Source organism: Rhinoderma darwinii, chromosome 4 (genome assembly GCF_050947455.1).
Source record: "Rhinoderma darwinii isolate aRhiDar2 chromosome 4, aRhiDar2.hap1, whole genome shotgun sequence".
NCBI classification, from domain to species: Eukaryota; Metazoa; Chordata; class Amphibia; order Anura; family Rhinodermatidae; genus Rhinoderma; species Rhinoderma darwinii.
This window is the reverse complement of record NC_134690.1, coordinates 134,462,549-134,479,004: the sequence shown is the minus strand read 5'-3', so window position 1 is coordinate 134,479,004 and position 16,456 is coordinate 134,462,549. Positions and strand designations below refer to the sequence as shown.

General features: G+C 38.3%; 1 protein-coding gene across 1 annotated transcript in view; it reads left to right on the top strand.

Moving 5' to 3' along the window:
* ZBBX (zinc finger B-box domain containing) overlaps positions 1–15,896 on the top strand; it is a 199,239-nt gene extending 183,343 nt beyond the window's left edge. Inside the window, exon 20 of the mRNA XM_075861573.1 lies at positions 15,326–15,896. Coding sequence (XP_075717688.1) covers positions 15,326–15,422 — 97 coding nt within the window. The 3' untranslated portion in view covers positions 15,423–15,896. The remainder of the gene's footprint in view (positions 1–15,325) is intronic.
* Positions 15,897–16,456: the final 560 nt, after the last annotated feature.

Here is a 16,456-nt window from a genome sequence, read left to right as displayed (position 1 = left end):
TGCAATACAGAAGTATTGCAGTGTATTATAATAGCGATCGCAGAATCGCATATTAAAGTCCCCTAATGGGACTAGTAAAAAAGTAAAAAAAAAAGTTTAATAAAGTTAATAAAAAAAAAATGTGAAAAACCCACTTTTCCCCCTTACAAACTGCTTTACTATTAAAAAACCAAAATAGAGTAAAAAAGTTACACATATTTGGTATCGCCGCGTCCGTAACGACCCCGACTATAAAGCTATTACATTACTTAACCCGCACGGTGAACGCCGTAAAAAAATTAAATAAGAAATTGCTGTTTTCTGTGAATCCTGACTTTAAAAAAATGTGATTAAAAAGTGATCAAAAAGTCGCATCTACTCCAAAATGGTACCAATAAAAACGACATGTCGTCCCGCAAAAAAAAAGCCCTCATACAACCGCATCGGCGAAAAAATAAAAAAGTTTCGGCTCTTCAAATATGGAGACACAAAAACAAATCATTTTGAAAAAAAAGAGTTTTTCCTGTGTAAAAGTAGTAAAACATACTAAAACTATACAAATTTGGTATCGTTGCAATCGTAACAACCCGCTGAATAAAGTTATTGTGTTATTTATACCACACGGTAAACGGCGTCGATTTAGGACGCAAAAAAGCGTGGCGAAATTTCAGATTTTTTTCTATTCCCCCCCCCCCCCAAAAAAAAGTTAATCAATAAATAATATGTACCTCAAAATGGTGCTATTAAAAAATAGAGAGTTATAGCTCTTGGAATGCGACGATGGAAAAACGTAAAAAATAGCCTGGTCATTAAGGTCTAAAATAGGCTGGTCATTAAGGGGTTAAAGATGTGTTGAGAATGGGCTTTGATATTATCTATGTGGGGTAATTATTCTGTACTGAATATGTGCAAAAATTAGTTTTTATACACTTTGTGTATAAAACTAAACTAAAATAATGTGAATATCGCCCTATTGCTTTTTGGGTATTGTCCTTTTTAGATATTTTCTTTTCTTTTGTTATAGTTGTTAAAAGGGTTAACCTGGTTATGAAAAATGTTTTACCAATGGCTGCAAATGAGATAAATGATAAATTAATAAAATAAGCAATTTTATATATACAGTAATATCTCTTTAATACATCATCCACTAATCTAGAAAGTCTGATAATCCTTCACTAGTTTCAAGCATAAAGCTTCTCTATAATGTGAAATTTCACAAAAGCAGGGAGACTGAGCAGAGAGAACCAATTAGGATATTTCTCTAAATTAAAGTTATAGTAGTAGATTTTTTTTCAAGAATGGGTTCTTTATGAGAGTCTCTACCTTTACAAGTGAATTATGTGCTTTTCAATAACTCTCTGTTAATCCAGAATATTTGATAATTCTGCATCTGTCAGGTTCAATTGATGTTAGTGAAGGAATTTTAGATGGGACAGCTGATGTTACGGTATTGTGACTTTCCACAACTTATCTGGGTCTTTTTAGATAATTTTATCACAAATTCTATACTTCTAATTTAAATTCCAAATCGTAATATCAATCACTTTTTTCCATTTCGTGTCTCATATTTTAGTTTATATCTTTGAAATACATGTTAGCCAAACATTGTCCAGTTACATCAGAGTGCAAATTAATCAATGTCCAAATCATACCTGATCTTGTAAACTCAATGTACACCAAAGTTAATGTTACTAAATAACCATTAAATTAATTATTAGCTTTACATGAACCTGTTTGTTTTAAAAATAGTCTTAGTGCGCACATGCACATAGCAGGCACGTGCTGGTAGTGTATTACAGCGAATTGTCAAACGTTTTTTGCAATGGAGTTTTTGGTCGCACAGCATGTATAGGTAAAGTACATGGCCGCTACACACATATATATATATATATATATATATATATATATATATATATATATATATATATATATATATATACTTAATTATATCCCAAACATAAACAATTTTACATAATATAGCACTATCCAGTATATCAGAAAATACTTTAATAGAACAGATTATAAAAACATATCGGCCATCAAAAAAAGGATATATAAAAAATAACACACTAAAATGTGGTGATGGTATGAGGGATCACAATGCATCAAATTATATACACAATCAGCTGTAGGGTATGGTATATAAACGCGAAATAGCAAATATGCACCTCAAAAATCACTAGTATGTAGATACATTATCACTAGACAAGGGGTACAGATGTACAAGTAACTAGGATCAAAGACCCAAATCAGGTCAAATAGCAACCCGTGTTTTGCATATTGATCCCCCAAAAGAACCCACAGACCACAACAAACACCCCGATGCGCGTTTCGCTTTTGGCTTTTTTAAGGGGTAATGAATAGTGAGGAAGCTTGGTCTTAAGTAGGAGGGATAAGGTGAAATAATCCAATCAGGGCACTTCATGCATGTTGCATACAGGGGTTGTATAAGTTAATTAATACATGGATCTCCAGTTAATTACGCACCTCGAAAATAGCTTCCATGATGTCACACTACGCCGCCCCAATCCCACCATCCCGATACAGCAGGGAGGACGGATAACATGTATCCATGCGTGCCCGCGTCACCACATAGCGCCAGAACGGAGGGAGCGGGAAGGAACACACGCCATGCATGAACCCTTGCGGTCATCTTACAAAAGGGCAAAATTGCCAGGAGTATGTCACTGTATGCCCCTCTGTGACGGATGCGAAACACCGGCCCCTCCAAAGGAAGAGGGACCGAGGATCCTCATGCAACACAGAGGGGCACCAGCAGAGCATAGTAATGCACTTAGAAAAAATATATAAAACATCAACCAAATACATTATATTGTGGCAAACTAAAGAACAATCATTATTTCCATCAGTGTGATGATATCTGGCCCCCCCGCAATGGACACGCGACCCCGACCTAATCGAACCAAGGAGAGGACCGAAGTTGTGCATGCAACGCAGAAGTACACATAGAACAGTTGATAAAATAGATAAAATACGATACAAAAAGGAAATATGAAATATGTATACTTAAAATATCTCACATACAACCATCATAACTTTATGTATATAGAAAGTCAGCTTAAGTAAAGCCCAAAATTACATAATAGTGATACCAAATCAAAGTGAGAGCCCAAAACCGTGAATAGGTGCAAGGTGGCAAAAAGATTTATTGATATACAGGTGGAGGTTTCCACCTCGTGAAAAAAGATTTTTATTACCCATTAACCCCTTAATGACCGGGCCTGAAAAGACCTTAATGACCAAGCCAGATTTGCTAAATCTGGTATGTCTGAATTTATCAGAGAATAACTGTGCGAAAGTTTTGAATATCCAAGTAATTCTGACATTGTTTTTTCGTCACATGTTGTACTTTATTTTAGTGGTAAAAGTAGACTGATACGATTTGCGGAAATTAATGAAAAAATAGAAAAATTGAAGAAATTTTGTAAAAATTATCATTTTTCCCTATTTTTAACTGCAATATGTCACATATGTACATACATACTCTACAATTTTTTTTATTAAATATATATTTCCATAGCTTTACTCTATTTTGGCAGCACTTTTGAAAAAAAAATTTTTTTTTGAGCAATTTAGAAGACTTACAAGTTTAGAAATGATTTGATACATTTTGAAGTACATTTTGTTTTCCTGCACCAAGCCAGGTTTTCAGAGGCTCATAGGTGTCAGAATGGTGGAAACCCCCACAAGTGACACCATTTTGAAAACTACACCCCTTAAGGTATTTATTAAGGGGTGTTGTAAGTATTTTGACCCCACAGTTTTTTTGTAAGAATTCATGCAAAGCAGGCGTAAAAACATATAATTTCACTTTTTTCATAAAATTATCACTTTGAAGACCGATTTCTTTGTAAAGCGACCATGAGAATGAAGAAATGCACCCCAAAATCTATCACCCTGTTTCTCCTGTTTTCAAAAATGCCCACATTGTGACCCTAATGCGTTGCCTGGACACACGGCAGTGCCCGAAAGGAAGGGAGCAACCGGAGGCATTCAGGTCTCATTTTTGCTTGAAAATGTTTTAGGCCCCACTGTACATTTGAAAAGGTTTTGAACTACCAGAACGATAGAAACTCCCCATAAACGACCCCATTTAGAAAACTAGACACCTTAAGGTATTTATCTAGCGCTGTAGTGAGTATTTTGACCCCACAGTTTTTTGCTAAATTTAATGTATAGCAGGTGAAATAAAAAAACAAAACACTTTTTATATAAAAGTATCACTTTGAAGACCGATTTCTTTGTAGAGCGACCATCAGAATGAAGAAACACACCCCAAAATCTATCACCCTGTTTCTCCTGTTTTCAAAAATGCCCACATTGTGATCCTAATGCGTTGCCTGGACACACGGCAGGGCCCGAAAGGAAGGGAGCAACCGGAGGCATTCAGGTCTCATTTTTGCTTGAAAATGTTTTAGGCCCCACTGTACATTTGGAGAGGTTTTGAACTACCAGAACGATAGAAACTCCCCATAAACGACCCCATTTAGAAAACTAGACACCTTAAGGTATTTATCTAGGGGTGTAGTGAGTATTTTGACCCCACAGTTTTTTGCTAAATTTAATGTATAGCAGGTGAAATAAAAAAACAAAACACTTTTTATATAAAAGTATCACTTTGAAGACCGATTTCTTTGTAAAGCGACCATCAGAATGAAGAAACACACCCCAAAATCTATCACCCCGTTTCTCCTGTTTTCAAAAATGCCCACATTGTGACCCTAATGCGTTGCCTGTACACACGGCAGGGCCCGAAAGGGAGGTAGCGCCCGAAGACTTTCAGGACACACATTTTGCTTGAAAATGTTTCAGGTCCCATTACACATTTATAGAGGCACTGAGCTGCCAAAAAGATAGAAACTCCCCATAAATGACCCCATTTTGAAAAGTAGACCGCTTAACCCCTTCCCCCTGCTTGCATTCTGGGCCCTAATGTCCAAGCCATTTTTTACATTTTTACATTGTCACATTCAAAGAGCTGTAACTTTTTTATTTTTGCGTCGGCATAGCTGTATAAGGTCTTGTTTTTTGCGGGACGACTTGTAGTTTTTATTGGTACCATTTGAGAGTAGATGCGACTTTTTGATCACTTTTTATCACATTTTTTTAAAGTCAGGATTAACAGAAAACAGCAATTTTTCCATTGTTTTTTATTTTATTTTTTACGGCGTTCACAGTGCGGGTTAAATAATGTAACAGCTTTATAGTCGGGGTCGTTACGGACGCGGCGATACCAAATATGTGTAACTTTTTTGCTTTATTGTAGTTTTTTTTAATAGTAAAGCATTTTGTAAGGGGAAAAGCTGGGTTTTTCATTTTTTTTTTTTCACTTTTTTTTTAAATTAACTTTATTAAACTTTTTTTACTTTTTTACTAGTCCCACTAGGGGACTTCACTATCCTCCGATCGCTATTATAATACACTGCAATACTTTTGTATTGCAGTGTATTACTGCCTGTCCGTTTAAAACGGACAGGCATCTGCTAGGTCATGCCTGCGGCATGATCTAGCAGGCATTCGCTCCAGGCAGACCTGGGGGTCTTTATTAGACCCCCGGCTGCCATAGAAGACACAGACACTCGGCGATTTTATCGCCGGGTGTCAGTGAGATGAGAGGGAGCTCCCTCCCTCTCTCCAAAACCATTCAGATGCGGTGCTCGCTATTGTGCACCGCATCTGAAGGGTTAAACGGGTGAGATCGATACTAATATCGATCTCACCCGGCAGAGCAGGGACGCCCCCAGCCCTCAGCTGCCTCTGGCAGCTGAGAGCAGGGAGATTTCACGGTTCCCTGCTCTGTTTACTTTATTCTACAGCAGCGACGTAGAATAGCGGCGCTCTAGAATAAAGCCCACTAATGACCGCCGTAAAAAGACGTATCGGCGGTCATTAAGGGGTTAAGGTATTCATCTAGGTGTGTACTAAGTATTTTGACCCCACAGTTTTCGCAGGAATTAATGCAAAGCAGGTGGAAAGAAAATTTTATTTCACTTTTTTTCACAAATATGTCATTTTAAGGTCAGATTTCTTGTACAGAGGACATGAGAATAAGGAAATGCACCAGAAAATGTATCACCCTGTTTCTCCTGTGTTCAAAAATATCCCCATTGTGGCCCTAATGTGTTTCCTGGACACACGGCAGGACCCAAAAGGAAGGGAGCACCCGGAGGCTTTCAGGACACACATTTTGCTTTGAAAATAGGAGGATTCTACTTTTCTAGATTGAGAAATAGATGTCCCTAACAGTTTCTACACCCTATGACTATGTCGTGCTAAGAAAGCAGCTGTCCTGAAATCATGTCAGTCCATAGACATTATGTATATCAACCCGCTCTGATATATAGTAAGTTAGAGTGGGAAAATGTATTAAACTGTTGGCGGTAAAAGGCAATATATCCAAAAAAAAGGAGGAAGAATGTATCCAGCTATGTGGAAAACTAGAGCATGTTCACAGGATGAAAGAAAATTTGTAGGGCTGTAATGACTTTATTATTCAAAGTGACTGGTCATACAACGTCTCTTTAGCTCCATCAATCCCTATATAAGGGACGAATGTGCCAAGTGACGCGGTACACCATAACAAGCCCCTGCCCGGCAGGGTAGGAACCGCCATGTGCACAAAACAACCAATCACCTGTAGAATATATAAAGGGGCAGTGTCCCACACCGTATGTATAGATACAGTAAAGGACCACTACTCCCCAAATTATGTCGCTATTTCTAGAAGTATTGTCGGGTGTAAGAGGTCCACCAAAAACCCGAACAAAACTGTAATAACGCCCATAGTGTATTGATAAGGACAAAACAGGGACTTCTGCATAGACCAGGGTTGGAAGGACAAGCGGAACAATAATATCGTGACTCACTTCGCTGTCCTCGTTTGCTGCAGACCCGACACCGTTTTTGGGGGTATTTTTGGTTAGATGTTGAAGGGATGGGGTGTAAAAAATGTTTTTCAACAAGTCGGTGTACATCCTCTGACTCATGGACTACTCTCTGGTCTGCAGATTGAAATAGGAGATCTTCAATCACTTTCTCCTGAAATTCAAAGAATGTCGCCCTGCCCGCTGATTTTTTGTACAGGACAAATGCATTCTGCATCGCAACTTGAATCCCTTGTAGCGACACTTTCGCTGTCGCTTTCAAGTAAGGCTGGGTTCACACGACCTATTTTCAGACGTGAACGAGGCTTATTATGCCTCGTTTTACGTCTGAAAATAGGGCTACAATACGTCGGCAAACATCTGCCCATTCATTTGAATGGGTTTGCCGACGTACTGTGCAGACAACCTGTTATACAATAAAAACCTGTCATAAAAATACAGCCTCGTCAAAAGAAGTGCAGGACACTTCTTTGGACGTTTTTGGAGCCGTTTTCTCATAGACTCCAATGAAAACAGCTCCAAAAACGGACGTAAAAAACGCAGCGAAAACTCAGCGAAAACGCAGCGAAAACCGTGAGTTGCTCATAAAATGTCTGAAAATCAGGGTCTGTTTTCCCTTGAAAACAGCTCCGTATTTTCAGACGTTTTTGGTCACTACGTGTGCACATACCCTAAAAGCTCAACTTCAGATGCAGAATCCGTATCTGAGCATAGCATCTGATCGGCTTCCTCAACGCTGTATCTTCTGGCAGCCATAATGATAATACAGTCTAAACCGCAAATAATAAATGGAACTAGCGGTCGTGTGCATGAAGCCTAATCAACTAAGAACACTAAAAGAATGAAACTTTTTTTTTTTTTTTTTATTGTTTATTTTTTTTTTTTTCAAACCTAAACCTAAACCCTACGCCTAACACAAACCGTAAACCCAAGCCCAGAACAGCACCCTACGCCGTCTAAGGCCCCATGCACATGAACGTGTTTTTGCAGCCACAATTCCCCCGAAAATCCACGGGAGAATTGCGGCCCCATTCTTTTCTATGGGGCCATGCACACAACCGTAGTTTTTGCGGTCCTTGCACGGCCCGGCAGCCCGGACCGCAGAAAGAACGGGCATGTCTTATTACGGCCCTGTTCTGCGGTCCGGGCTCATTGAAAACAATGGTGGCGGCCATGTGCATGTCCCGCGATTTGCGGGCGGCCTGCGGCGGACAGTCCGCAGCCGGCCGACCCGAAAATCACGGCCGTGCACACGGCTACGGTCGTGTGCATGAGGCCTAACCGCGTACACGCCGTCTAACAGCGTACCCTAAAAAGAAAGTAGTTTATAGTACGATTCTTTAGTATATACAGTAAATATATTTATATTTATATTTATATATATATGTATATACTATATACTATAAAATACTGAAAAAAATGTTGTTTTTTTTTAATAAACTGTGTAAGGGACAAGTGATTTTGTGTGGGGACACTGACACACTTGTATCTGTTTCTCTCCACAGCTAGAACAGTGAGGAGAAACAGATACATGTTTTTACTTTTATTTTACAGTAGTGATCACTATGATTGGATCTCATAGTGATCACAAAAGATCAGGAACCAATACTATTGGCTCCTGATCACTGCTCTAAGAACAGAGCTGCTAGCAACAGCTCGTTCTTAGAGCAGGAGCTGTCATTTAGACACTCCCGGCGGCTCTGTACGCAGTAACAGCATGTGACCGCTGTGATTGGCTGTCACAGCGGTCACGTGCTGTTATGACGAAATCGGCAGGTCCTGATGGCTGCACTAAGAACCGGACCTGTTACTTACAGCCGGTTTTTAGTGCAGATGTCACCAGGGTGCCGATAAACCCCCTCTACTACAGCGACGCCAAAAGGCATCGCTGTAGACTGAGTACATGCACCACCTGACGTCAAAAGACGGTGGGCAGTCGTTAAGGGGTTAAAATATATCAAGAGTATGGGCATTGTAAAATACCCATGAAAAAAGATAAAAATATATACTGTCCCTCATAGACGTTTAATGGGTAGATTAAGGACTATAGGTTTAGAAAATATAGTTTGTAATTGGATTGAGAATTGGCTCAAGGACCGTATCCAGAGAGTTGTGGTAAATGATCCTACTCTGAATGGTCCCCGGTAATAAGTGGTGTGCCCCAGGGTTCAGTGCTGGGACCGCTATTATTCAACTTATTTATTAATGATATAGAGGATGGGATTAATAGCACTATTTCTATTTTTGCAGATGACACCAAACTCTGTAATATAGTTCAGTCTATGGAAGATGTTCGTGAATTGCAAGTGGATTTAAACAAACTAAGTGTTTGGGCATCCAGTTGGCAAATGAAGTTTAATGTAGATAAATGTAAAGTTATGCATCTGGGTACCAACAACCTGCATGCATCATATGTCCTAGGGGGAGCTACACTGGGGGAGTCACTTGTTGAGAAGGATCTGGGTGTACTTGTAAATCATAAACTAAATAACAGCATGCAGTGTCAATCAGCTGCTTCAAAGCCCAGCAGGATATTGTCGTGTATTAAAAGAGGTATGGACTCGCGGGACAGGGATGTAATATTACCACTTTACAAAGCATTAGTGATGCCTCATCTAGAATATGCTGTTCAGTTCTGGGCTCTAGTTCATAGAAAGGATGCCCTGGAGTTGGAAAAAATACAAAGAAGAGCAACGAAGCTAATAAAAGGCATGGAGAATCTAAGATATGAGGAAAGATTAAAGGAATTAAACCTATTTAGCCTTGAAAAAAGACGACTAAGGGGGGACATGATTAATTTATATAAATATATTAATGGCACATACAAAAAATATGGTGAAATCCTGTTCCATGTAAAACCCCCTCAAAAAACAAGGGGACACTCCCTCTGTCTGGAGAAAAAAAGGTTCAACCTGCAGAGGTGACAAGCCTTCTTTACTGTGAGAACTGTGAATCTATGGAATAGCCTACCGCAGGAGCTGGTCACAGCAGGGACAGTAGATGGCTTTAAAAAAGGCTTAGATAATTTCCTAGAACAAAAAAGTATTAGCTCCTATGTGTAGACATTTTTCCCTTCCCTTTTCCCGTCCCTTGGTTGAACTTGATGGACATGTTTCTTTTTTCAGCCGTACTAACTATGTAACTTTATATATATATATATATATATATATATATAAAATGGTACAATCATAAATCAACATGGTCACCTACTGTAAGATATAAAGACATAGTTAAAAAAAATTATATAAAAGTATAATACAAAAATTATTATTAAATATACATGTGAATTATGTGTATATACCAGCTTATATGGGGAAATTATTTACCAAGCCATGTAGTGACTATATCATATTAATTAATATAAGTCCAAAAAACTGATCATATTTTATAAATATATATACAAAAAAGATTTATAAAATACAGGTGCTAGTATGTAAAGGTAATATGTAAACATACATACTACTTGAATAAAACAGACCCCCCCATAAAAGCTGACGATTGGAGTATTGTTAGAACAGAATATAATACAACAATATAGAATATTAAGATGGCCAAAAAACACATTAGATGGACCATAAAAAATATATAGCAACACATCTCTACTAGATATTATAAAGTATAAAGACATCCCAGTCCAACATCAAAATCAGATGAAGTCCTTTCAGAATATCAAACAGTAGCTAACACCGATGGCGACCAGACCTATGACCCAAAATGGAAGTCTGTATCCTTAAAAAAGATGAACCAAAATCAACCTATAGAGATTCATAATAGAAAGACAAAATAATAGCCACCATAAAACCTCCAAAGATGTTCCTCAAGACACACTCCTAACTACCATTAAAAATTATTATATAAACTAAGACACATACAGATGTAGCCATCTTTAACTTGATTCTGATAACTTGCTGCAGAGTGATATCGCACAACAAAAGCCATTGAAAAGTCATTGAAAAAGTCAGGATAAGGGATCTACCCATTGTTTATTTAATGCGTTAAAAGTCAAGGTAAAGACGGCTACATCTGTATATATATATACTACAGGAACCCATCATTAAAGAAATGTTGCAAAGGACATCTTCCACACGTTTAGTGATCCACCTACATTCAATACGTTCCAGTTTTCGAAAGGTGTCGCCACCACAAGATCCAATAATGATTTTGTCTATGTCACAAACTTGCAGATCCTTCCATTTGTTGTTTTGATGTTCACAAAAATGCCTAGGAATGGGTTTAAATTCTTTAATCTTCTCCCAATCATTGCAATCAATTGTACCTGCATTCTTAATATCCCTCAAATGCTCCTGAATTCTCATTCTCATTTCCCTTGTGGTCTTACCAACATATGAGCGACCACAAGGGCAGGTCGCCATATACACCTCACCCATAGTGCTACAGTTGATAAAGTGTACAATTTTGAAAGACTTCTGATTGTCAGAGTCAGAGAACGTATTTGTTTTCACAACTAATTGACAAATATAACAACGACCATAAGAAAAGGAACCCCAATTGGGTTCCTTAGAGCCGAATAATTATGTATCGGGTTTCGGAGCACTAGCATGGCTTAGAACTAGATGATCCCTCAAAGTTTTGCTTCTTTTGGCTGTCAATTGTGGTCTCGTAGGTAAACCGTTTTTAAGGTCAGGGTCTGACTGCAAGATTGGCCAAATCCGAGCCACAATATCCCTCATTTCTGTCAATTGTGTATTGTACGTAGTAATCAGTCTTACCACAGAATCCTGATTCTTCCGCTTGTGTTGAATTAAAAGGTTATTTTGGTCAGTTGTACACGCTCTTTGATATCCTTTTTCAATATCTCGCCTGTAATAACCACGCTGTAAAAAATGATTTTTCAATTGGTACGCCACATCTTCGTATTTTTGTATTACACTTTTATATTATTATTTTTTTTTAATTATGTCTTTATATCTTACAGTAGGTGACCATATTGATTTATGATGGCACCATTATTTATATATATGTGTGTATATATATATATATATATATATATATATGTATATATATATATATATATATATATATATATATATTATTTTTTTAATGGATATTTTAAAATAATATATTTTAATGAGTAATAAAAATCTTTTTCACGAAGTGGAGGTTTGTAAATCAATAAATCTTTTTGTCACTTCTTATATATATTTTCGAAAGTTTGTTTGAAGCCCGATTTTTCATTGGTTTAAAATGGATCATACTAACAGGATGTGCCAAGGGGGAAGTTGTCTTTATTCTTACATAATATTGATGGTTATGGATTCTTTCTATCATCGCCAACCTCTAATAACACACACTTCTTATGTACCATTTATTATTATAAGCGGGGCACACATTGCGGTTATCGCATACACAACTACACACATTCACTTTCCCTGGAGCTGCATCGTTCCTCTGTTATTGGACTTGAGGCGTCCGGCCCCCGTCGTACTGCGCATGTGCAAGGAGCCGCGCTGTGTTTCTCCTGGTGACGGCCCCAGCACATGCGCACTGAGTACAAGAGGTGTGGTGCTTGGTCTTTGCCCTGGCCATCGCATTGGGCATGCGTGGAGGGCCGCGATGTGGTGTGGCCCTGACGCATGCGCGTTATGCATGGGCGGGGGGGTGTTCTCGTGCTGCACTGGGCGTGTGTGGAGTCCCGCGTCATGCAACATGGCGCCGGTGTCTGACGCATGCGCATGGCGCTCTGAGGGACGTCATCTATATCGTGAGTCAACCCCCCGAGCAACGCCGGGTATAAAAGCTAGTTGTACCTATTCACGGTTTTGGGTTCTCACTTTGAGTTGGTATCACTATTATGTAATTTTGGGCCTTACTTAATCTGACTTTTATATACATAAAGGTTATGATGGTTGTATGTGAGATATTTTAAGTATATTTGATATTTATTTTTTGTATCATATTTTATCTATTGTTCTGTGTATCCTTCTGCGTTGCATGCGCGACTTCGATCCTCTCCTTGGTTTGATTGGGTCGGGGTCGCACGTCCATCACGGGGGACCAGATATCATCACACTGATGGAAATAATGATTATTCTTTAGCATGTGCCAATATAATGTATTTGGTTGATGTTTTATATATTTTTTCTAAGTGCTTTACTATGCTCTGCTGGTGCCCCTCTGTGTTGCATGCAGATCCTCGGTCCCTCTTCCTTTGGAGGGGCCGGTGTTTCGTGTCTGTCACGGGTGGGCATACAGTGACATACTCCTGGCAACTTTGCCCTTTTGTAAGATGGCTGCACGGGTTCATTTGTGAAGCGTGTGCCGTCCCGCTCCCTCAATTTTGGCGCTGTGTTTTGACGCGGACACGCATGGATATGCGTTGTCCATCTTCCCCGCTGTCCCGGGATGGTGGGATCGGGGCGGTGTAGTATGACATCACAGAAGTTATTTGCGAGGTGCGTAATTAACTGGAGATCCATGTATTCATTTACTTATACAACACCTGTATGCAACATGCATGAAGTGCTCTGATTGGATTATTTGACCTTATCTTTCCTACTTAAGACCACGCTTCCTCACTATTCATTACCCCTTGAATAAAGCTGACGGCGAAACGCGCTTTGGGGTGTTTGTTGTGGTCTGTTTTTTTTTTGGGGATCAATATGCAAAACACGGGTTGGTATTTGACCGTCTTTGATCCTAGTTACTTGTATATCTGTACCCCTTGTCTAGTGATAATGTATCTACATACTAGTGATTTTTGAGGTGCATATTTGTATACTGCTATTTGGTGTTTATAAACCATACCCTAGTGCTGATTGTGTTTGTAATTTGATGCATTGTGATCCCTCATACCATCACCACATTTTATTGCATGTTATTTTTTATATATCCTTTTTTTGATGGCCGATATGTTTTTATAATATGTCCTAATAAAGTATTTTTTTTTATATATACTGGATAGTGTTATATTTTGTACTGTTGGTTATTTTTTGTGTTTGGGATATCATTATCTCTATATATATTTCTATAGGTATTCTATTTCTAGTGTTGATATATATGGACATCTATTGTTAAAAGGTTTCTGTTTAGCTTGGACTTTATAGGTATTTATATATTCTCTGCATGTAATCCTGGTATTTTAACTTACCCTTGTATCAGTCAGTAAGTATTGTCCTTTTTTGTGATATGTTGTACATTTTATTCCAGTTGCAGTAAATTGTAAAAAAAAAATATCCTAATATTCTTCCACATGGGTTTCTTTGACTTTTACAAATTTTTTATTAAACGCTTTTTTACTTTTTTTTTGTCTCCTTTGGGGACTTTAACATGCGATCGTTGGATCACTTATGCAATACACTGCAATACTTATGTATTGCAGTGTATAGCCTTTTTCTGTGCTCTACTATTTTGCCTTGCCTCCGGCAACACTTAATAGTAGGACACAGAAGGCAGACACAGAGGCCTTCACTAGGCCTATGGTTGCCATTGCAAATGATGGACATCCCACAATTTTAACGCGGAGGGCCATTCAGGGTACAGAGGGAGCCCCCTCCATCTGTCTAACGGCTCAGATGCCGCTGTTGCTAATGACCATGGCATTTGAGGCAGATTAAATGACTGCAATCTGAGTTGCCTCCGATCTTGGCTATTGCAGCCGGGTGTCAGTTGTATGAAATAGGTCCCGGGCCTGCACCATATTGTGGCCTTCACCATACATCTATGGCGGATGTCGCCAAGAGGTTAAACTGTTTTTATGTCTGTATATGATGTAGCTGTAACACTGTGACAAGAGTGAGTTTTATTCCTGACTAATAAACTAGTGGTTCTACGTTAGTCAAAAATGTACAGATTTTAACATAGAAGAGCGGCTGTATTAGGGAAAGTAAATCACCAGTGGCACAGTGTTCCCTCCAAGTCACAGGCAGAACTAGGGAAAACTAAACTAATTCTATAGCATGCAGACCTCAGTAAAGATCTCCCCATATCTCGGCTTCCTGGAGCCCTGGGGTGAGTCATGGGGTGAAGAGGGATATTGGATTTTGCTACAGCAACATTTGGAATTTCATGTTTTTAGTGGAGTTAGGCTTTAGGTTATCATGTTACGTACAGCGATTTGAGCTGTAAAGGACAATTCTATACTGTGACCCCTATATATATTTATGTTGTCACAATAAAATTTTGTACTTTTCTATAATTATAGAAATACGATTGGACTTAATCATATTGTAACAGTTGCATCCAGATGTAATAGTAATTCTCAGATCTCTTTTGAATGCTGGGGTCAGTTCAACTCTCTTGTGTACAAATCCACAAATGTCAGACTAAGAGTATATACAGTGCTATGTATGTCCATGAAAAGACACAGTGTGTTAGTCACTTCTTAGTCACAGTTGGTTTCCAGGTCACATTTTAAGAGCACAGTATGACTAGTATTATGTGGATTAGAACTTTCTTTTCTCATATTTTTTGTTTCTTGCCAGATTGCCCCTACACAGTCTGCAAAGCTGTGCTGTGGAAAGTGAATCGGATGAAGAGGAGACCCTGCAGGACAAGCTTAATGTATTGTCACTTCAATAGAGCTTTGCACCATAGTACAGCAAAAAAATGTCACGTGCTGTCCATTTCAGACCTTTCAGATATTAGATAATTGGTTATAACCATTGCTGAACATGTTTCTTACCAGTTTATTTTCTTTCTTAAGTGCCTATGTGTTGCTCTGTGCACATTAATATGGGGTTAGAAATGTTGCCTTTGGATGTCATTTTATTGAAAATACTCTACAGGACTATTGCAGTTGTATTTATTTTTTCTTAAATAAGTCACGTTGTTAATATTTTTTGCTGTTTGTCAGTAACATCTTATATTTGTTAAGATACGCACCATTGTGTTTACTGTGGCTTGATCCAATAAAATTGGAGCTTTATTTCATACAAACTTAACAGTTCTTCAATAGAACCAGCATGGTAATTGTAATAGTGGATATTAAATGACGGAGGTTATACTTTCATTCAGAATTTACTATGTAAAAATAATTAAAGGAGTTCTCCTCTATTCGCTATGCTTTTTTGTTAGAACAGTCCCTTGAAATTAAGCTGAGCACAGATTGTACTGCTGCTGGGAACCCCAATGAACTATTGTCAGCAAGCATTCAGTTTCTCTGTAGCGCCACGACAGGATAGATTCAGCATTACACGATGCCCATTAAAATCAATGGACTGTTCATGTAATGCAGAAACAAGCTAAATTATTGAGAAAAAGTGACACTCTTTTTGTAGCTGCTTTCCACTTCAATTAATTAAGGTAAAAAATGAGAGGCACCCCTTTATTAACTTGGAATGTCATAATAGGAGATTTGAAAATAGGTTTTCTAAAACCAGATAAATAGCTGTAATCCACACAAAGTCAAAAATAACAATTTCTAAAGCTCCTTTTTTCTAGCACTCTGTAAGTTATAAATACTGTTCACATTTAGAATTTTCTTTCAATATAATGTAGTCCACCAGGAGTGACATCAGCATGATCCGCACAACTGGGAGCTCTAGACTGAGTAAACTGATGTTAAGGCCTATGTGTCGTATGTATTTTTTATGTATGTTGCATCTAAAAGTCTA